Raw genomic sequence first — 23,616 nt, 5'->3', positions numbered from 1 at the left:
GCGCATGCACAGAAGTGCTAAATCGCGCTTTGCGCATGTGCAGAAATGCCGAATCATGTCACGCACGTGCGCAGACGCAGCGCTGCGGGTTGCGAACGTGCCTCCCGCACGGATCACGTTCACAACCCGAGGTATGACTGCAATACTCAGTGGCTCTCATGGCTGTTATTACTCATTTTGAATACTGTACTAATATAGCTATATACCTAAAGTCTCATTTAGAAGTAAAAAAGAAAAGAAAGAAATGTAGGAGGAGATTGCAGAAGCGATAATCTGGATACCTAAACCGTGTTTCATTTCTGTCTCCCCTTTTCATCCCTCTATTTTTTCAATTCAGTGCATTATTTTTTTGTGGAAATTGCTCTGCTTTGTAAGTGCATTAGTAACAATGAATGGATGCTAACGGCAAATACAATATTAGGCAAGCTTGGCAGTTTCATAGTTGCAATTAACGTTTTTCAGGTGATTAGCCTGAGAAAGTATGTGAGTCAGCATATTGTACACAATTCTTTGGGTTGCCAGAAATTTGTTGGCGTGTCAACAGTTTTCAGTACATTTGTTTTTTTTTATTGAGATTTAAACAATGAAATGGTTGTCTGAAATGCTATTGTCTTTAAGTAGTATTCCAATTAAAATTTCTGTCCAATATAATATTTACAATCACATAAAGTATGTTTTAGTTCCTTACCCACCCGCCCCCTCCAATATTCATGATGAAATATTTGCAGTATGCTGGGACAAAAATTAACACGAGTGTCTTTTTTTCTAGCTTTGTTTACTAAATACAAGTAAATATGCTAAATTTTCTAATGCAAATTACCCTATGCAGATTTTCAGGAAAACCCACATATCATCATTGTTGACACACCTAAAAGCTTCCATGTGATCAGGCAATTTACCTCAAGCAGAGGTCAACTTGGGCCTTGCACAGGAAGGTCCAGAATCCCACCAGATCCCCAGATCCTGCGCACTGCCCAACTGATGGATAAATATGCTTCCAGAACTCCCTAAAATCCAACCAGATCTCTAGGGGCAAATCAATGTAAATCCACTAGTATCTAGGATAGCTCCTTCCAGTGGCATCCAAACCACTGCTGAAACTGGGCACCTCTGCCTACCTTAAAAAAGTGCCACCTCTTCCTCTGGCAGGGTACCATTGAAAGGAAGTTTTGGAGGTTCAGGAAACAGGAAGGTGTACTGCTTCCTGTTTCCTGAACCTCCAAGGCTTCCTTGCAATGATGCCATGCCAGAGGGAGAAGAGGTAAATAGTAGATGAGGGGTCGGCAAACTTATTAAGCAGGGGGCCGGTCCACTGTCCCTCAGACCTTGTGGGGGGCCGGACTATATTTTGGAAGGGGGGAAAAAAGAACAGATTCCTATGCCCCACAAATAACCCAGAGATGCATTTTAAATAAAAGCACACATTCTACTCTTGTAAAAACACCAGGCAGGCCCCAGAAATAACCCAGAGATGCATTTTAAATAAAAGGGCACATTCTACTCATGTAAAAACATGCTGATTCCCAGACAGTCCGTGGGCCAGATTTAGAAGGCGATCAGGCCAGATCCGGACCCCGGGCCTTAGTTTGCCTACCCATGTAGTAGACCTTCTCCCTTTCCCCACCCCCACCCAGTGAAAATGTTGGACCAGGAGAGTGCAAGACTATTTATTTTTATGGTCTCCTCCAATGGTACCGCTATGAAGTTCAAAGTTCTATGGTCATGTAACTGGGGCTGATAGCAGGGGCCTTTGCCACATAATTTGATATGGTACCTCTCAGAAAGGGTAACGTTCCTCTAGGGATCAAAATATATTTGGGGAACTTCTGTGGTAAAACCCAAAACAGACCTGGAACTTCTGTTTGACTTCCCCATGCGAGGTATGGACAAACAAACCCCTTCATTTGTTCAAAGCAAGTGTAAGGGTTTTGCGGGGTCACTGAAGCTTGCACCCCCAACACTGTCTATTCCTCCACCAACCATTCCTTCTCCTCTGCTGGCTGCATACTTGGCAAGTACATTCTGCTTCTCTATATGAGGGGAGATCCCGAATAGCGCAAGGGCCACCCCTCCACATGGAGGTGTTTGTTGCATGTGAATTGACACCTGAACACAACAACCCTTTCCCACTACTCAGTGAAGTAGCAGGTTTAGCAGCAGTGGGGCAGAGCTGACCCCACAGCTCCATCTCGTTCACTTTAAATGCGTGAGGGGGTAAATCTGAACGTTCCTGAAGAGACCAGCTTTTGCCTGGTTCCCTTTTTCACTATGCTGACAAATGAGTATTATCAGGAGAGCATCTCTCAAGTGTATAAACACAGGTTGGTGGGTGGGTTGGTGGGACAGCAAAGGTTGTTCTAGGCAACTGTCTGTTTCCAGGTGAACAAAAACAGGCATTTTTTTCGTGAGCACTTTAGGGTATGATTTAAAACATAATATGTGAAAATCAAAACCAAATTGTGTGCATGTAAAGAAGCGTGATTGGATTTTAACACTGAACTATCGCTGGAAATCGCAATTAAACTCCATTACCTCTATGTGCTGTGCTTTTTCCCCTAGCTAATCTCTACCTAAATTGGGAAAGCTTTTCGTACAGCTGAAGATGTTCTGGCATTTGCTTAATCTGCTGCTTCAGATTTTAGAAGTTGCTATGACTTTCAAATCTCTATATTACTTCCAAAATTTGCAGATTTTACTTTTTTTAAAAAAAGAGTATTTAAACATGTCTAAGAGTGTATCTCTTTATAGAAATGCAGTCGTACCTTGGTTGCTGAACAGCTTAGTTCTCAGACGTTTTGGTTCCTGAACGCCGCAAACCCAGAAGTGACTGTTCCGGTTTGCAAACTCTTTTTGGAAGCTGAACATCTGATGGGGTTCCATGGCTTCTGATTGGCTGCAGGAGCTTCCTGCAGCCAATCAGAAGCTGTGTTTGGTTTCCGAACGTTTCAGAAGTAGAATGGACTTCCAGAACGGATTCCATTTGACTTCCAAGGTATGACACTATTGGATTCAGTTGGAAGAATCTAGCTTTTGCTACATTTACTGATTATTTTTAAGAGCTGCTCTTAAAAATATCTCCAACATAGTGACCATCAAAATATTCAAGAATATTGAACAAATGTGCTCTTCGCATGCGTTCACCAAGCGGCCAGCAGTAACTCCAGATGCCTTTCTGGTGACCACGATGCCCATCACAAAGTGAGATGCCCTTCCTGTTAACTCTCTGTGCCTCACAAAGATCTGAGAAGAGGCTGGTGAGTGATAGACCCTGTCCTCTCTTGAGCCGTCTGTCATCTGCTCAGAACATAGGAGAAGAGAGCGTCGGACTTACACTTCACACTTCGACTTCACACTTGGGCTTCACAGACCCCTGAAACAGAGCAGAGATTCTCACTTCTCATAAATGCCTTAAACGTCTGGAACAAAGTGAGAAACTAAATCGTCTCAGCATGACAGGAATCATGGGGGAAGGAGTGCAGTCCGTGGTGACCACGAATAATTGCTGTTATCGAGATCAGTCAAAATCTATTGAGCAAATACAAAAGAACAGTTCTGCTGGATCAAGCCAAATGTCCATTCATCCTATCAGACCAAAGCTTCCAACAGTGGCCAGCCAGGGAAAAGGCAATAGACCTCTCCAATTGTGACTCCCCAGCAATGGGCATTTGTGTATGTGTCTATGTTCACATAGGTTTAAGGAGAATCAGTGTAAGAAACATTCTCCATAAATGTCAAATGCACAATATACTAAAAATACACACGATAGGACAGCATTCCCCATAAAACAAATGGGAAAATTTAGGCTAAGAGATTGGCTTGCCTAAGGCATGTCAGTTAGCTTAGAAGGCCAAGGTGAATTTCCTAGTTCATCCCGGTCCACAGCTCACTCGCTTATTATGTAATTTCTGTCTTCAGCTGCAGATTTTGGCTTAAGAAATGAAGACTGTTCTTGCTATGCATATCAATATGAGGTAGGCAGATCATATAAGTGACAGGGGTGTGTGTGGAATGGCTTCTCCTATGAATTTACATGGCCCAGTGCGTTGCAGCAAGATCATATTTGCAGAACAATGGAAATAAATTTCTGATTCAGGGGAAATGAAATAGCTAAGGTAACTGCAAAACTGGTGCATTCCAGTTAATATCAGAATGTAAGAGGTGTTTGGAGTCCAATTGCACATTTTATGATGACGGAATTACTCGCCGTAATGTCTTGATATTTTATAAATGCTTATCTAAAATCTTCACTAAATTAAGGGGGGGGAGAGAAAGCAAATACAGTCATATCTTGGATCTTGAACACCTTGGCTCCCAAACAAATAGGCTCCCAGACGATTGAAAGCCGGAAGTGAGTGTACTGGTTTTGGAACGTTCTTTCGGAAGCCAAACGTCCAACAGGACTTCCGTGGCTTCCAATTGGCTGCAGGAGCTTCTGAACAGATTCCGTTCAACTTCCAAGGTACGACTGTATATGTAAAGCTTAAAGGTAAAGGGACCCCTGACCATTAGGTCCAGTCGTGGCCGACTCTGGGGTTGCGGTGCTCATCTCGCTTTATTGGCCGAGGGAGCCAGCGTACAGCTTCCGGGTCATGTGGCCAGCATGACTAAGCCACTTCTGGCGAACCAGAGTAGCACACGGAAACGCCGTTTACCTTCCCGCTGGAGTGGTACCTATTTATCTACTTGCACTTTGACGTGCTTTTGAACTGCTAGGTTGGCAGGAGCTGGGACCAAGCAATGGGAGCTCACCCCGTCGTGGGGATGCGAACCGCCGACCTTCTGATCGGCAAGTCCTAGGTTCTGTGGTTTAACCCACAGCGCCACCCACGTAGGAGACAACTAAATACTGAAGTTACAAGTGGACCTTCAAGTCAGCAGAGAGCTTATTTTCTGTCATATTCCAGGTTACTTGAGCAACCTCCTTTTGTTACACATCACATGGTGGCAGTGGACATCTCTAAATTCATGGGGAAAGTTAAAATACTAGCAGTATACCCGGCACGAGGAGCTATAAATAAGACCATATTCTTTCCCACTGCAAATCCTCCCAGCTATCTGTGTCCCTTGGGGCTTGTTAGTTTCATTTCTAGACCCGGGGGACAAAGCACTTGCTGCAACTACCTGGAAAGAGAGGGCTGGAGACACATTCCTTCTTTGTGACTGGGAAGAATTAAAAGCATTTGAAAAGGAGGGAGGGTTAATAATCACATCAACTGTTGTTTTTTAAAGCGTGTGTGCGTTTGCATGCAAAATGAAATCTGACTTTAATAGAAATCTACATGTTTAAGCTGACACACAAGTTTAACTGCATTCATGACCTTCCATTAACAATACGGGATTAAAAGCCAGCAGGAAAACAAACAACGAGTGTGTGTGTCAATTTCAGCAACACACATTAAAGACGGCAAAGACTGTCTGTGTCAGTGGCATATTATTCCCATTAATAATATCATTCAGGGCACAATCAAATGAAAGTTTAGCAATCTTAATTACAAAAATTAAGGAGAACCCTGCCTGATGAGACCAAAGGCTGGATCCAATGGCCATGTCTGAGCAGGAGAGCAGATGTTTCACAGGCCAAAGATCCCTGGTTCAATCCCTGAAATCTCGTGATAGGGTGGAGAAAGATTCCCTGTCTGAAACCCTGGGAAGTTAGTGTAGAACCAGGGAGGCCCATGTGGTATTCTCCAGATGTTGTTGGACTACCATCAGCAGAGTAAATGGGTCAGGGATGGTGGGAGTCATTGTCCAACAACATCTGAAAGATGCCATGTTTGCTCCACCTGGAAAAGACAGTAGATAGTTAGATGTGTCCCACCTGATTTGGGGTGCCCCATCCTCAGCTGAATCCCTGTTTCTCCTCCAGCCTCCACTTATCTCCCCAATGATGTTCCTCTGTTTTTGGCCTCTCTCCCAGCTGCCCTTCCATGCAGCCCAAAGGCAAGTACAAGGAGAAGTCTCTAACTAATCAGCTCCTTCCTTCTGACAGCTTGTCTCCCCAGAACCCTTTTTTTGGGGGGGGGTAAAACTTGTTAGTTTGTGAAGAACTGAGAAGCTGGGCAGAAGGGAGGTGGGCAGAAGAACCTGGAGCATGCTGCTTTTCTTGAGGGAAGAATGACATACACCATGCTTATAGTCCCGCTAAAGAAAACAGATTTCAGGCTCCTGCTGGGATGAGACTTGGAGCATTCAGTAGGAGGACCAGAAGAGAACAAAGAGCCTTCTGATGGCAGAAGCAGGAGGTGGGGGAGATGTGAAGAATGGGAGTGCTTTTTGGGCAGGGCTGCTGGAAGGGAGGTGGTGGTGGTGGGGAACCCAAAGAAGCATTTTGGGAGGGAAAGGGACTAAACTCTCTTGTTACGTACAGCAAGCTGACGTCCACCAGGCCACTGACTAGCTTTGAGAAACTCTTCCTAACAACAGAGGGGTGGTCTCTACAATATATAAAATACTACTCCAAGACAATGCAACCCCTCTTTATCACGATTAAACATGCTGACAAACAAGCTGGAGGCAGTATTTAAGCTTCTGGACCATGATTTAATCAGGAATAACTGGTTCGTGTGAATGGTACCAAAAGTGAACTGGAGGTTGAAGGAAGCATGACTTCTGCAGTTAAAAGGTTTGTGGGAAGGCACGCTTAGGTATGTAGAAGCTCAGTGCAGGAGACAGTTAAAGTGATGTTGCTGCTTAAGTTGAGTACCTTGGGTGGTATCTAACTAGTGTTTTGTGCTAGTCCAAGGATTGTCACTTGTGCAATGTGCAACTCAACAGAAAAAACAAACAAACCAACAAAAACCGTTCTCCATCTCTTCTCTATATGTTCTCACTGTCCAGTACAGCTTACTACAACCTTGCAATTTTACTTTCTCATTCCTTGTTCCTACGTTCATACGATTTTTCATTTGCAAGCCAAGACACAGAAAAACCCAACACTTAGGGGCTGTAGCTGTTAGTCATGCTGAGAGTATACCCAATAAAATTAATGGGCTTTAATAGGAGCAAGATAACATTATCATTGCATTGCGACCCACACAATCTCCAACTTTTGCAAGAAGCCTAACAATACAATTCCCACCATTAAAATCCATTCCTCTACACTTTACTCAACATAAAAACTGCCCCCCCTGAATCACATAAGAAGTCGACCCAGCCTAGCACTCTAGCTTGACTCTCATGGGCAGCTGCCAGCAGGGAGAGGATACAGATTAAAAGCCCCCTGCCGATCCTCACATCTGACCGAAGAATCAATGCCTTTTAATTGTCACGTCTAATAGGCATTGACAGACTCGACGTCAGGGATTTATCCAACCTTTTTGAAAGCCACTCAAACCAATGGCCACACCTTATGATACAGTTACCACAACACAAATTCTATTAATTATGTGTTGTGTGAATCGAGGCCTTTCAATTTCATTGCACATCAATTTCAATTCTATCATGCTTAACTCTTCTTTCTCCTTCTCCTTCCAGAGCTGAGGATCCCCAACCTATTTAGGCTTTCCTAAACAGTCCAATCCTTTTGATCAATTTAGTTGAAATATGCCACAAAACAACAAGTAGGGTGTGGCCTTTGAGCCCGGCTTGTGGAATTCCCAGAATTCCCAGAAGCCTCTGGTTGGCCACCATAGGAAACAAAGATACCAAACAACATGGACTTTTGCTCTGATACATGATGAATATTCTTATGCCCTTATACTGTATCCGCCCGCATTCTTTTGATATGGAGCCTAGTGCATGCTAAACAGGGGCATGCCACAGGAATGACATTGCGACCCTCTATTGATGCTTTTGAATTATGGTGCTGGAGGAGACTCTTGAGAGTCCCATGGACTGCAAGAAGATCAAACCTCTCCATTCTTAAGGAAATCAGCCCTGAGTGCTCACTGGAAGGACAGATCCTGAAGCTGAGGCTCCAATACTTTGGCCACCTCATGAGAAGAGAAGACTCCCTGGAAAAGACCCTGATGTTGGGAAAGATGGAGGGCACAAAGAGAAGGGGATGACAGAGGACGAGATGGTTGGACAGTGTTCTCGAAGCTACCAGCATGAGTTTGACCAAGCTGCGGCAGGAAATGGAAGACAGGAGTGCCTGACATGCTCTGGTCCATGGGGTCATGAAGAGTCGGACATGACTAAATGACTAAACAACAACAACAAAAACAACACTGCTGTTTTTAGTTCCTTTCCTGATAACACCATAGCATTCGCTTCCCCCACCCCATCACCCTCGAAAATTATAAATTAAATGAAGTACCATAGAAAGCATAATATTCCTTAGAACATATAAGAGACAGATGGTTCAAGAAATGTGAGCAGGCGTATGCACTCAACGTCCTACAGAACAGACACCAGAGTCAGTCTACGCTGACCTACTTTCAAAGTTGGATGTTGCATTTCCAAACATTTGCTTGCCAAAAAGAATATTTCACTGATAAATGAGTCTCTTTTCCAACTGTTAGCCACCTGGTTACTGTTCAGAGAGATTGGGTGTGGGGGTTGTAGCTCACAATATAGCACCCCATCTTTCCCAACCTGGGGTCCTTGCGATTTGGCTCCCATCAGTCCCATTCAACATGGTCAATGGTCAGAGTAGTAGTCAAAGCATCTGGATAGCTCCAGGTTGGGGAAAGCTGTAGCAACGTGTTTTGCTTCTTTGTCAACCCAGATCTCTTCTATGCATGCAACTCATCTGCATGGCCGCTATTTGGAAGTAACAGACACCTGCTGCAAGCCACAATGGCAATTTTAGGCCAGGCGGACCTCTACTTGCAATATGGCATCTGTACCAGACATACCTGTATTGGTGCTGAACTGGTGCCTGGAGATGGCAATGACTGCCTATATATTCTCACATCCAGTGTGAGGACATTAACATACAAAGCTCTCCATGCCTGGGGACCTCTGATGGAGCACCTCTACCTGCAGCAGCCTTCGGTTTTGAAGGCACAACTCCCTCCCACAAGGAGTTTACTCAGGCACTATCCCTACTGAGTTTCATACACCTGGACAAAGCTGTACCCTGAATGCTTCTCAGGTGTTTTACTTAAAAAGAAAGAAAGAAAAGAATTTAAATTATTGAACACTTTAAATTTTGGAAGTTAAATGTAAGTTTTAAGTTTCGTATATAGCGTAATTATTGTACAGCCGTACCTCGGTCGAAAAACAGTCCTGTTAACGAATGATTCGGGCAATGCACTCCACAAAACCAGAAGTAGGTGTTCCGGCTAGTGAACTTTGCCCCAGAAGACGAATGGAAACCGACCAGGGGAAAGGCACCAGCGGCGGGAGGCCTCACTGGGGAAAGCGCGCCTCAGTTTAAGAACATTTTCGGTGTAAGAACGGGCTTCTGGAATGAATTAGGTTCATAAACAGAGGTACCACTGTATATTTTATATGTTATTATTATTCACCTACAGAGTAAAAAGTGTGATTTAGAGAGAGAGAGAGAGAGAGAGAGAGAGAGAGAGAGAGAGAGATTAGATAGATAGATATAGATAGATGATAGATAGATAGTGTCAAGTAGTGGTTGGTAAACAAACAAACAAAGTCCTTTTTCTGGGAGTACGCAGGGGTACGCATACCCCTAAACATTTTGCGAATCTTTGTCCATTTACTGTATTTATTTTTCCCAATTTGAACTATAAAATGGTGATTTTTTTGAGTCAAAATGAGACCACCCTTAAAAACATTTTTTAGGAAAAAGAGCACTGCATGAATACATAGCCAGATAGCTGTTCTCATACTGTTCAGCATATTATAGTGACATATCAGAAGTAAAAAAAAAAGTCTGGAGACATGCAGAGGACTAGAAACATGGATGTCCCTTCTCTGCTACAAAGCAGCAGAAGGGGAACATGGTTCTGCAATGGACATGCCATGCACAGGGGAGGGGTGGCTGCCAAGGACTGAAGAAACAGCGGTCCACATTCTGAGATCCATTTTCACCACCAACCGTCTACAGCCTGTCCCTCAGGAAAAACCTGCAAGCTCCACCCCTCCAGCCTATGGAGAAGTGCTCACAGGAAGCTGTACTGGATCCAACTGAATATTACTAACCCAATCTTGGCTAATGAACATAGCAATATTAACAGGTAATTTCTGGGGAAGCCTTTGTGATGCCAATGGTCGACATCAGGATAACACTGTTTCTGGAAGGAAGACAAAGTTATAGCAATCACACGCTATCTGGTTTTTCAACCGTGACTATTATTTTACATCTTGTCTGAGTATTTCAGGAACATGAAAGTGACAGCAAAATTAATGTCAAAACAAACTGACAGCTCTTGCTGTACTAATGCATTCCATGCTATTGGGAAATTCTGATTCAATCATACCTAGCCTGTTCTGACAGCAAGAAAAACAACTAGAAATGACGTTCTTGAACTTTTTAAGCCGAGAAACAAGAATGCCGCACTATTCCTCTATCCTCAGAAAATCAACCGGCTAGCGGATTAAGAGGAATGGGTTACAGGCCACCTTCCCTTCTCCCATTTCCCTTTAAAGGGGGCCTTTCCAAATCTCTGATGGATCCCTCTTTTGGGTTCTTCTATAAGGGCCATTGATAGAAAGATCCAACAGTCACTGGGAGCCCCACCCCAACCCTCTAACTATGGATGTTTCCCTGGTCAAATGGACTTACGACAAGGGAACCTTCTGTTTTCCATTTCTATGGAGTTGGCTTGTAGTAGCAAGTAGAGGTCACTACTGGCAATCTGAGTCTTCCAGGATTTTCCCAGGCCCAACAGCTTGGAAGCAGTGAATTTCCTCTCTACAACGGCAACTTGAAAAGGAACTTAGTGTTAGCAATTTCACTCCTCCGATGCTACATATGTGACTGGTGTAAATTACATGCCTGTCTGAGAAGAGTGTGGGGCAACCTTGGGTCTCTCTCTCTCTCTCTCTCTTTCCCTAACCTACTTCATGGAGGTGTTGTGGAGAAAAAACAGGGGAGAAGAGAACATGTGTAGCATTCTGAGCTTCTCGTGGAAAATGTGGGATAAAAATTAAACCAACAACAATACCTCTGTGGACAACTTGTGGCTCTCCAGATGTTACTGGACTACAACTCCCATCGAGCTCCAACATGCCAGTCTTGTTGGCTGAGGCCAACAGAGTTGGAGCCAAACTACATCTGGATACAACAAGTTGCCCAGCCCTGTCGCAGAGGTTAAGCAGTGTCTTAAGTAGGCTATCCTGCCTTCACCAGAAACTGCTGTTGACATGGAATATGGGTTAGAAATCTCACCACAGGATGCTGCTAGCTATTGTATATCTTGCGTCAGAGAAGAAAAAATTCTACATGGAAAAGTGGTTGGGTGGGCATGGATAGACTCATGCCTACATAGTTTCCTCAAGTGAGAACATTGGAGGGCTTTAAGTCCATAAAGCATGTGTCAAACTGCCGTACATGGAAACACAGCCCATGTTAAGCATGCAATAGTTCTGTATTTTACACATTAGGAAGGTGGAGTTACTCGCAACACATCCTAGCTTGCACGCCTAGTTATTTTCACAGTTGAAGAATAACAGTATACATCACAATAAATTAGAAATAAAGAATCCAAATTATCCTTGCGCCCATGTTATTTGTAATGCAATCTGGTTTTTTATCACATTTATATATTAGGAATTCTGCCTTCTGCGGAAAAAGTCACCAATCAAACTCCCTTAAAACAAAAAAAACAAAAACAAACAAACCACACAACATAGCCAGGATTAAAAAGAATGGTTTCTATGGCATATGCTAACTATGAAATTCAGTACTCAATTTATAACAATATTTTGTTTGTATTTTCGTCTCCATTCCCACTTCCAAGTGGCAATTTTAGTAATTTGATCAGAAATCCAACACGGAGAACAGTAACTCAGCACAACATTAGTGTCAAACAGCTGAAATGAGATTTTGATTTGCTGGCCCCCTATCCATTACTCACATTACTATAAATCTATTTGATTCAAAGACGTTTGGTGGCAGAGAAGGGTTATAAAATAACTAAAGGTATGCTGCAGCTTGCACTCACGTCCTTAGTGAAAGTTTCTAAAAGTATAAATGGATACTTCTAAGTGCTGGAGGGCAGGGGAATAACGGAGGGAGGGAGAGTAATTTTCTTATTCAAGAATTTCCCTATCAACACTGCTTTATTAATTAAGCTTGATTTGTTTGGAGACCGCATGTTACTTTGAGCTGAGGTTACGGAATCCTGTGGCCCACCATATGCTGTTCGACTCCAGCTCCCATCAGCATAACCAAGGGTCAGGGACAGTTGGAATCCAGCAAATTCTGTAGGGCCATGGGTTCCCTACCCACTGACTTAAAATATTATGAGAAACGCCACCAACACTGAAGAGGTCTTTGTTGACTGACAGCCAAGCTGGAGGCTTACATACAAAATCTCTGCTCAGGTATTTATTTTTTCGGTGGTGTTGGGCAAATGGCTTACTCTTTTTTGTCTGTGTCTGTAAAATCAGCCAACATGAATAAATCCACCCCTTAATTTCACAGATTCTAGAGTTAAGGGGCAAAATTTGGGTAAAGGTAAAGGTAAAGGGACTCCTGACCATTAAGTCCAGTCGCGGACAACTCTGGGGTTGTCCGCTCATCTCGCTTTACTAGCCGAGGGAGCCGGCGTACAGCTTCCAGGTCATGTGCCAGCACGACTAAGCCACTTCTATCGAACCAGAGCAGCGCACAGAAACGCCGTTTACCTTCCCGCCAGAGCGGTACCTATTTATCTACTTGCACTTTGATGTGCTTTCGAACTGCTAGGTTGGCAGGAGCTGGGACCGAGCAACGGGAGCTCACCCTGTCACGGGGATTCGAACCGCTGACCTTCTGATCGGCAAGCCCTAGGTTCTGTGGTTTAACCTACAGGGCCACCCATGTCCCTTATTTGGGTACCCCTCCCCAAAGTCTATACTGCCAATTTATGCACGCTGGAACAGCAAAAAGAATGCTGGAACAACATGGCAAATGGAAAATTCAGAAGATCTCGCTAGACTGGGAGTTCAACACAATATTCATTTCCAGCAACAAAACTGCCCTCTGGCTCAGGTGCAAAAAAGAAGATAGGTGGTAAATGAAACATATTAAGGAGAGATGGAGTAGTGATGATAATTAGCTAGCATGGAGATTAATTAGTTACTTAGAAGAGAAGGTGTCAAGGCAGCCTTTGTTCGTTTACCTTAAACCAACATCAGTTCTTACCTACATACCCAGCTTCTTTGTTTGCAGCTTAACTTCAGGTTTCCCACTTGGTATAAAGGGAGGGATGAGGAACCTTTCATGATCTAGAGATGTCATTCGCTTTGGGGCAATCTTCAGTGGGCATGGCCAGAGGCAAAAGTGGCTGGAGCAATGAAAGTAAATTTTACCTCTGTACAGAAAGCTGTTTTCTATAGACACACTCCTCTCTATTTTCCATCCAGATAAAAAAAAGAGGCATTATCATGGTACAGAGACACAATTACAAGGAGACAGAGCATGGAGCTGCGGGAGTTCTCCTTCCAGCAGGGAGAAGACACCAAGATCTGCATGTCCTCTGATGACGAGGAAGTGACTATAAAGATTGGCGGAGACCAGGCGGTCAAGTTCCCTGATCGGCTTGGGGTGAATTCTGCAAAATTATGCTCAGTGGAAAGGATACATAGCGATAAGATCTGTCAAGTTTGACTGACTTTGGCCGTGCCTTGTTCGTGTGTCAGAAGATGGAAAAACAGAAAATAAAACGTATTACTTGACCTTGTCTGCCTTGCCAGCTTCTTGGGGATTCCTACTGACCCTGGGAGGGAGAATTATTAAGTTGGTTTTTGTTCTTAGTTTTACTATGTATTTTCTGTTTTTTATATTGTAATTTTATCTTATGAAGCGCCCTAAGATCTATGGATGAAGGGTGGTATTGAATATATATTGAATATATAAGAATAACAAGGCAAAAACATTCTTGGGTAGTGAAGCAGGGCCTGTGAAAGCCGCAGCAACAGTAAGTCCGGTCCAGGAGCAACGGCCAAGGTTCAGGTGTCCAGGATTAGCAACCAGGGTTCCAAGAATGTGTGGCACTTGCAAAGTTGTTCCAATGAGTTTCCCTCTTTTTTCTTGATGCACCACCTCTTCTTGAGGTTTATGTAAATTATGTAAACTATGTACAGTGGTGCCCCGCAAGACGAACGCCTCGCAAGATGAAAAACCCGCTAGACGAAAGGGTTTTCCGTTTTGGAGGCGCTTCGCAAAACGAATTTCTCTATGGGCTTGCTTCGCAAGACGAAATGTCTTGCGAGTTTTTCCAACTTCCCCCCCCTTTTTCTAAGCCGCTAAGCCGCTTATCAGCTGATCCGCTAAGCTGATAAGCCGCTAAAAGCCGCTAAGCCGTCAATGGGCTTGCTTTGCAAGACGAAAAAACCGCTAAACGAAGAGAATCGCAGAACGGATTCTTTTCGTCTTGCGAGGCACCACTGTATGTGCAAATGCGCATCGACGAACTCACTGAAAAACATTTAAATGTATGTACTTTAAGTGCATATTTTTCGTTCTGTGCACACAAAATGCATGCAATGGGATGGATTGGAGGATTGATGGAGCGTTAAGGAGATCAAAAATAGCTGCTTAGCACATCCCCCACCCACAAGGGATGCTGCTTTTTCAGCAAAAAATGTCTGCTTGCAGAAACATCTATTTGAACCCAAGGAACTACAGTGGTACCTCAGTTACTTAATTCGTTCTGGAAGTGCATTCTTAACCTGAAAATATTCTTAACCTGAGGTACCACTTTAGCTAATGGGGCTTCCCGCTGCCACCACATGATTTCTGTTCTCATCCTGATGCAAAGTTCTTAACCCAAGGTACTATTTCTGGGTTAGCGGAGTCTGTAACCTGAAGCGTATGTAACCTGAAGCGTCTGTAACCCGAGGTACCACTGTACACAACCCTGCACAGAGCTCTTCTCTTCTTGACAGTGAATGGGAAAGTTTTCTCACACAGCAGAACCTTCACTCAGCCCACCAAATGAAATTCTTGATCAGGGATAGGTGGAGGTGGGAATCCAAAATACACAACAATTACTAGCATGGCTCACATCCTAGTATTAAATGCCTTTGTCACAAAGAACTAACTGATGGCAGCCCCCCTTCCAGAGAAACCTGCCCTCAGTAAGTCAAAGCCATAAAGGGAAATCTGATCTTACTCTGTTCATGCAGCAAAACCAAAATCTAGCAACTTCAAATGCATCTGCAGCTTGCAAATGTGGTTGATTATTCGCGTTCATTAGAAGTCAATACCAATGCCGATATTTTTAGGTTGCTACCTTAATCCCATCTGTCTCCTCTCTCTAAAGAAGTTCAGGCTCATACCTGACACCGACTGAAAGCCCCATGCAAATACTAACGATACATTATGATCGTTCCCTCACAGACGAATTTGGAAGCAAGCTCTCAAATCTCTTGGCTTGTTATGCCATGTTAAATACAGATATAAAAAGACAAAGTTGTTTATTTTGAGCTTCTATCATAAGGGAGATTGGGCATAACAGAGTATTTTCATGATTATACAGAATGTGTTATTTCCTTATTTGTTGGATATTTGCAGGCTCTTGACCTGGAGCATAAAATGACTTAACGCTGACTTATAAGCAGTGCTTCTTATAAAGTCGTTTCAACTAAGAATTGCTTGGCAATGTGCAAAGCCAAAAATCCTTTGGGTTCTGTCTTTTACTAGACAGAATCCCCTTTGCAGGCATGCATTAATGCCATGACTTTAATTTTCTAGTCATCCGCTTTGCTTGGGGTGGGGGGGAGTCTATCAACTCCATTAAGCATGTTTACAAATCCTTTTATGTTCTTTCCCCCTTTTTCACTAGCAACTTCCAGCAGTTTTTGACATATTTTTCAGGGAAACCGTTAATCAAGAAATGTACTAAACACATAGGGCGTTCTAACATTGCCACCCACTTTAGTACTGCAGAGGTTTGTATCTGAAGGAACTGTATCCACCACTAACATTTTCATTTGCAAACAGAAACTTTTGGAAGCTGTTTATTAACTGCAAGCACTGGCAGTCAGGCAAACTATTCCAAGGCTGTCTCTCCCTGGCTCAATGCAGATGCAACGCTTCTCAATCTCTGAATCATGATGAATGAGAGATCATGAGCTAACACGCTCCCCACGCCCCTCAAGCTGGGATGCTGTGGTCAGCTGAAACAATAATCAGAACTGGATTTCAAATGCTGATTTACATCGAACTACAATTAGCATTCGGGACGTGGGTGGTCTAAACCACAGAGACTAGGGCTTGCCGATCAGAAGGTTGGCGGTTCGAATCCCCGTGATGGGGTGAGCTCCTGTTGCTCGGTCCCTGCTCCTGCCAACCTAGCAGTTCAAAAGCACGTCAAAATGCAAGTAGATAAATAGGTACTACTCCAGTGGGAAGGTAAACGGTGCTTCCTTGTGCTGCTCTGGTTCGCCAGAAGCAGCTTAGTCATGCTGGCCACATGACCCGGAAGCTGTCTGCGGACAAACGCCGGCTCCCTCAGCCTATAGAGTGAGATGAGCACGCAACCCCAGAGTCGTCCACGACTGGACCTAACGGTCAGGGGTACCTTTATGTTTACAGTTAGCATTCAGCATGGTGAAGATCATGCAGGTAGGGAGAGATTCAGACCAGAGAGAAAGGGGAATGCAAGCCAAAGAGGAAAAACCCAAATGAATTCCTTGTGAAGAGACTGAGAATAGTCACATCTGCCCCCAAACCATTAAAGACCTGATGGACACTCACACATTGTTATCTATGACAACAAAGACTCTGGAACAACTAGTGTTGTCAAGTGTGCATCCTCGTGGGGGGGTTTTTCAATGCCAAGAGAAAACCTTTTGCTTCATCCAAGTATTTTTAAACAACTCCTGTAGTTCAGTCCTTTTAGTTTTAAATCTGTGTTTTAAACTTTAGGGTTGTGGTGAACATTATATTATATTATATTATATTATATTATATTATATTATATAGCTCTGTATGCCACCTTTCATCTGAAGATTTCAGGGTGGTTCACAACATAAAATTACAATATAACTAAACATAAAATACCTAATAATAATAATAATAATAATAATAATAATAATAATAATTTATTATTTATACCCCGCCCATCTGGCTGGGTTTCCCCAGCCACTCTGGGCGGCTTCCACAGAAACAAAAAATACACTAAAATCACACATTAAGAACTTCCCTGAACAGGGCTGCCTTAAGATGTCTTCTGAATGTCAGGTAGTTGTTTATCGCTTTGATATCTGATGGGGGGCGTTCCGCAGGGAGGGCGCCACTACCGAGAAGGCCCTCTCCCTGGTTCCCTGTAACTTGGCCTCTCGCAGTGAGGGAACCACCAGAAGGCCCTCGGCGCTGGACCTCAGTGTCCGGGCAAAACAACACTGATAAAACAATACCCCCCAACCAAACACATAGACTGTTAATCAACTGAAGGTCTGGTTGAAGACATGAACACAACTAACCCAGGTTTCTTAGTGGTCTTTGTCTGTCTTACCACTTCGTCTATCTTGTGGACATGGGGAAAGAGAAGACACCCAGCTAAGATGATCTTTCTAGGGAATTCCAGGGTTTGTCAACCCCAGGGTACACCAGAGAAGCACATGGCTCTCTTTACCATCTGGGAAATCTACAGAAGTGCAGTGGTGGTTTCTGATTATGTAACTATCATGGTGTCGTATCCTGCAATGGCCCAAATGACGTTCTAGATAACTAAATGAAACATACATTGGTTTGCAGGGATAAGTAGAGGAACAACATATCAATTTTGAAATGCATTATTCAGACTGAATTTAACTAAACACAACAAAATGATGCCCCAACAAGCAAGTTAACTACAAGGACTGTGTTAATTAACGGCTTAGTGGAGCATGGCAGTAATTTCATAGCTCTTGCAATTCCCTTTACACTAAAATTCAAAGATGTCTTAAATAATCCAGTTAATTCACTGTGCACTTGATACACTTAAATAAAATGGAACATTATTGACGCGAATGATGGAAACATGCTTTCAAAGATGGAAGATGCAAGACAGTTCAATGAATGAATCATAAACGTTTTTCCACTGCCATGTGTTTTACTGACATAGTGATGGAACACTGACAGAAGAATAACAGCAGCAGCAGCAGCAGCAACATAAGTAAATTTATATATTGTTTAATGCTGCAATGGACCCCTAAGTGGTTTACAAAGTGCAAAAAGTCACAAATATTTAAATATAAGCACCCATTAATAAAACAGGCAATGTTGTTGTTTAGTCGTGTCCGACTCTTCATGATCCCATGGACCAGAGCGTGCCAGGCACTCCTGTCTTCGACTGCATCCCGCAACCTCCCGCAGGCAATAAAACAATCCAATTAAACAGAGCAATTTAAAAGGTCGGGAGATCAAGGAAATGCCTATGTAAACAGGTCTGTTTTCCAAAGCCAACAGAATGCCAATACAGATGGGGCTATCGTGCTTCAGCAGAGACACCCTCCTCCATCGTTCCATATCATGCTTGTTTTCAGAACTGTTCAAGCCCACATTGGCTAGGCTCTGAAACTATGCGTTCCCACTATGCATTCCAGTTTCGTACAACATTGTTCAGTCACAGCTGGGCTCCTGGCTTGCTCCAGTCCATGGACCAACCATAGCCTGCCCAATGCATTAGACGTGAACCCCCACTTCAGAGCCCAGTTTGGGTCAGGGGATTCTCAGGAATGGGGACCTGCAGAGAGATAGGGGAACTGGCAGAAACTTGTGCAAGCAGAAACACATCCCATGCTTGACAACTTCGGCCCCTTTGTTGTTGTTGTTTGCTTCATGTTTTAAAAACACAATATGCTTCCCACCCCCCTTCCGATATTAATATCCCTGTAATCATACACTGCAATCAATGGCAATATCATTAATAAACCATGGAAATGCCGAACAGTGAGAACATTACTCAGCCTAGAGATCCGTCTCTTTTTATTATGACAGGCATACAACTAGTTTTCTTTTCAGTCCTATTTATAAAAGCCCTTATCTTATTAAGTAGTATCACATCTCAAGTTAAAAGCAGCAAGTAAAGGTACGCTACAAGATCTTTTTCTGGGCTCAGCAGTCCTTAAAGTGAGTTGATGAGAGAATGAAAAGGGAGAGATTAAAAATGATGAGTTCAGAGCCTCACAGGAGATAATTTTCATTTAATCTGCTGAAGTGGCACACGCTGCATTCTGCTGCCTTATTGTCATTGCAATCTGAAGGACTATTACCGAAACAACTTTCACCTATGGAAGAGCAAGGCTGCATATGTAGAGCTTAGTTCTTTAATTTGGAACGCAGCGCTTACCGGCACTAAGCACACAGTTACGAATTGAAGTCTCATTAAAGCAGGCATAGGCAAACTCCGGCCCTCCAGACGTTTGGGACTACAGTTCCCATCATCCCACTGATCCTGTTAGCTAGGGATGATGGGAATTGTAGTCCCAAGCATCTGGAGGGCCGGAGTTTGCCTATGCCTGCATTAAAGCCAATAGGTTTCCAACTGAGGTGTGGGGCTAAGAGAAGCCCATGCAGCTCCCGGATACCTCTGCCACTTTTCCAGAAGGTTGTACGTGGCTTGAATAGCATGGAGCCAGACCTGTCCCTGGCTCAGTTCTTAGCTATGAGTGCCTGTGTGTCTTCCCAATTGACCTGAATTAATCGTACGACAAGAGCACAAAGCAGCCAAGACAGATGGCACTTGCCCAATCTTCACATGTGTGACAGGCTGGGCAGAAATCATGTTGCCCGTCATAAAACAGGGAAAGGAAAGGTGAGACCACAAGACTTCATTCCGCCCCACTCCTTTGGCCCAGAGGCACTCAGTACAAGCTGCTGCCCAGTATGTGGTGGCCGAAAGAACATATAAGGAAAGACTCATTACACTATGAGAATCTATAGTAGGTTACTTTGGAGCTATAAAGCAGGATAAAAGTGCTCAATGAAATATGCTAGGATTCCAAACCAACTACAGTGGTACCTCGGGTTAAGTACTTAATTCGTTCCGGAGGTCCACTCTTAACCCGAAACTGTTCTTAACCTGAAGCACCACTTTAGCTAATGGGGCCTCCTGCTGCTGCCGCACCACCGGAGCACGATTTCTGTTCTCATCCTGAAGCAAAGTTCTTAACCTGAAGCACTATTTCTGGGTTAGCAGAGTGTGTAACCTGAAGTGTATGTAACCCAAGGTACCACTGTACCTGACTGATTTCAGAAGCTTCCCCATGACATTATGGTACTAGATTGTGCACGTTTCGTGCACAAAACATTTTGTTTTGTTTTGTTTTGATTTCCATTCTGTTTCATGTCTACATGACACATGCAGCTATTCAGGGATTTGGAGTGACGCATCAGACATTAAGCTCTGTTTCCCATTTTCCTTGAACCCAGGTGTGACTGTGGACATTCTAAACAGGTATCAGGAGTCAGAAATGAGATGGCTGAAATTCAATTACTCGTTCAATATATTTGTGAATGTAGATAGAGTTGACCATGAAATAGTCAACTCTGGTTTGGATGACACTGCACTATTCCTAAAATTGGGTTTACAGCAACAGAGTGCTGTTAGGTTCCCATCTGTCGATGTTCATACAAGTGTAATTTGCTGGCAATACCTAGGTTAGATTCCTGCTACATGGGGTCAGCTATGCAGACTTCAGATGATGTTTTTAAGCACCAGGTAAAAGCAGCTTTGATTTCCTGGCTTTTATTTGCCTTTGGTGGTTTCCCTGTTGATTTTGATGGTTTTACTGTTGGATCATTTTTTATTGCTATTGTTTGACAGCTTAGTTTCCTGGTGATCCAAGGAATTTTACATAGAAATGTAACGAACATAAAATAAACTACTTAGCAATGGCTGGCAGCACAGTCCTATGCAGGTTTTTGCAGAAATAAGCCCCAGAGTCTGAGGAAACTTGCTACTTAATAATAGTAATAATATTTAGATGTATTAGATGTATTATTACCAAGGTTTCCAAGTGACTTACATAAACATAAACACATTATACCATTAAAAATTCATATAAACCATTAACATTAATACTGCAAACACCTACAATTCACACATGCACAGGGAGACCACTCCCACCCCCTGGCATAACAGCCAAGGGGAGTTTTGGCAGCACACTAATGACATAACAAAATCAGCTCAGTAAATAAGAATGCAGAGATGTAGACTTGCATACATATCTAGTAACCAGCTAATGGCATCGGGCAGCTTGGTCACCATGCAGACTAAGCAACAATTCCTCCCGCCAGCCACACTTTCTTTTTCATTTATTTATTTTTTAAAGTACATGTGGGACCTGGCAACACAAGATTGTAGTACCCTCATTATCTAACAGAATGTTTCTTGCTTAGGGGCCTAGGCAGCCAGCCCTGCCCCATTTTGGAATGCCATTACATTCTCTCCAACACCCCACTTTCCTTTTCCAACTGATAGTCAACATTTCATAATTAGTGAGCATGCTCATTCCACATTGGGGGGTCTTTGTGGAGGAGGTTGCCCCCTTTGGTGGATTTTTTATTTTCTAAGATTCTGCAGTACTGGGGTCCCCAGCCCTACCCTAAGTATAGGACTAAAAGGTAAAGGTAAAGGGACCCCTGACCATTAGGTCCAGTCGTGACCGACTCTGGGGTTGCGGCGCTCATCTCGCTTTATTGGCCGAGGGAGCCGGTGTACAGCTTCTGGGTCATGTGGCCAGCATGACTAAGCTGCTTCTGGCGAATCAGAGCAGCGCATGGAAATGCTGTTTACCTTTCTGCCGGAGTGGTACCTATTTATCTACTTGCACACTGACGTGCTTTCCAACTGCTAGGTTGGCAGCAACAGGGACCGAGCAACGGGAACTCACCCCGTTGCGGGGATTCAAACCGCCGACCTTCTGATCGGCAAGTCCTAGGCTCTGTGGTTTAACCCACAGCGCCACGCGCATCCTGCCCAAGTATAGGACTATGCCTCCTGTTTATCAATGGTCCCAGTTTGTCTACAATCCTGTCAGTGCTCACTATCCAAGTTTGCTGTTTAGCAGGACTGATAGCAAGAAAGGGAAATGAAATTCGGGAAGAATCATATTGAGCAACAGCATCCGCTGTTCTGCACTACACTACACGTTCCGTTATATATGTATATATGCTGACACTCAGAGCCTCTGGGACTAAATGGAATAAAGATTGCATATGAAACCATGTTTGTTATCTTTATTTATTTCCGATCCCTAGAATAAAAACGTGCCTTTGCTTCAAAGACCGTATGCAACATGTATGCAACGATATATTTGCAGCACAACATAATTTTCCAGGCTGGTTTACAGGTTTCACTTCATTACTAGTCAGGTTTCACTTCATTACTAGTCAACTTACTTAGTCTCTTAGCAGCCTCAAGAGCATCATTTGCAGTGTCAGCCACGAAGAATCTCTGAACTGTGACCCCGTGATCAGCCATCAGTTTCTTACTCTGGTATTCCTGCAGGTTTAGCCATCGTCTAGGGGCCAACTGAACAGCCTACAGAAATGAGATGGGGAGGAGATCACAATGTTCATTATGAGCAGTTCACGCAGCAGTCAACAGAGCTATTAAGCAGCATAGTTGTGGTCACCTGCAACCCGCAATAAACAAGGCTAGGAAATAACTCTTTAAGATTTTTGCATAGAGTACACTGTATGCATGTTTATGAGCAAAATATTCCGCATCCTTAGAAGAAGGCATTTAGATGGCACCAGTGTATGGTACAGTACTTCTTAATTTTATCCAGGTGTGCTCTAGCTTCTGTGAAATAAATTGCATCTTGATGGTTTCCCTCTCCCAAGCTCCCAAAGCACAAAACATCGTTATCAGGTTATTAGATTAGGTTGTTCACGCTTCCATCCAGACAAGTCCCAGTCACAATATTGGGGTTTATTCTTGTGTAACTGAGAGATTTTCAGTCTTAATTTCAGTGCAGTTCTCACCTGAGTTTCAGACTTTCCAAGCATCCCCAAATGAACAAGAAACGTACATTTTTTTTAAAAAAAGGCATCAGGGCCAAACAGGTTCTAAATAAAATCTTATATTAAAAAAAATGAGAGCCACTGTGATCTAGCAGATATTTCATCCATATCCACTGATGGATATCTAGTGGAGTACTGGTTAGGGAGCCCTGTGCTGCAATCCTTCATCAGCCATGAATTTGTTATGTGCTCCAAATCTGGCTACTTCTCTCCTCGGCTATGCCCCTAACTCCTTCCAATTGTGACTGAACTGTGCAGAAAGAGAAAAAGAAGATGGGGGGAGACAGAGCAACCTTTGCATGGAACTGAAGAGGGTTGAATTGGCTGTTAAATTTCTATTTCCTATATGGCTGAAGATCCGCAAATCTAAGAAACGGGGCAAGTTGGCCCTCAGTGCCGAACACAATGAACGCTTAAGATCTAGCCTACTATTACAATCTTGTAACAGCATGGTTTCTTCTAGCGCCACAACTATTTCAGATTTTGCTGCTATAATCACTTTCAAGTTGACCTAAAATTAGAACCTGATCAGCTTAAGCAGCTTCTTCAATCCCTATGATCCTGTGCATACTTACTTTAAAAAAATAACAATT

The 23,616-nt window shown here is 43.3% G+C and overlaps 1 protein-coding gene across 1 annotated transcript in view; it reads right to left on the bottom strand.

Moving 5' to 3' along the window:
* Positions 1–23,616, bottom strand: part of SUCLG2 (succinate-CoA ligase GDP-forming subunit beta) — a 222,802-nt gene that overhangs the window by 133,424 nt on the left and 65,762 nt on the right. The window contains exon 2 of the mRNA XM_079963723.1: positions 22,397–22,538. Within this exon, the coding sequence (XP_079819849.1) occupies positions 22,397–22,538 (142 nt within the window). The remainder of the gene's footprint in view (positions 1–22,396; positions 22,539–23,616) is intronic.

This window comes from Podarcis cretensis, assembly GCF_951804945.1.
Source record: "Podarcis cretensis genome assembly, chromosome: 2".
Lineage (NCBI taxonomy): Eukaryota > Metazoa > Chordata > Lepidosauria > Squamata > Lacertidae > Podarcis > Podarcis cretensis.
Note: the sequence above shows the minus strand (reverse complement) of the source record. Positions and strands in the feature narration are given on the sequence as shown.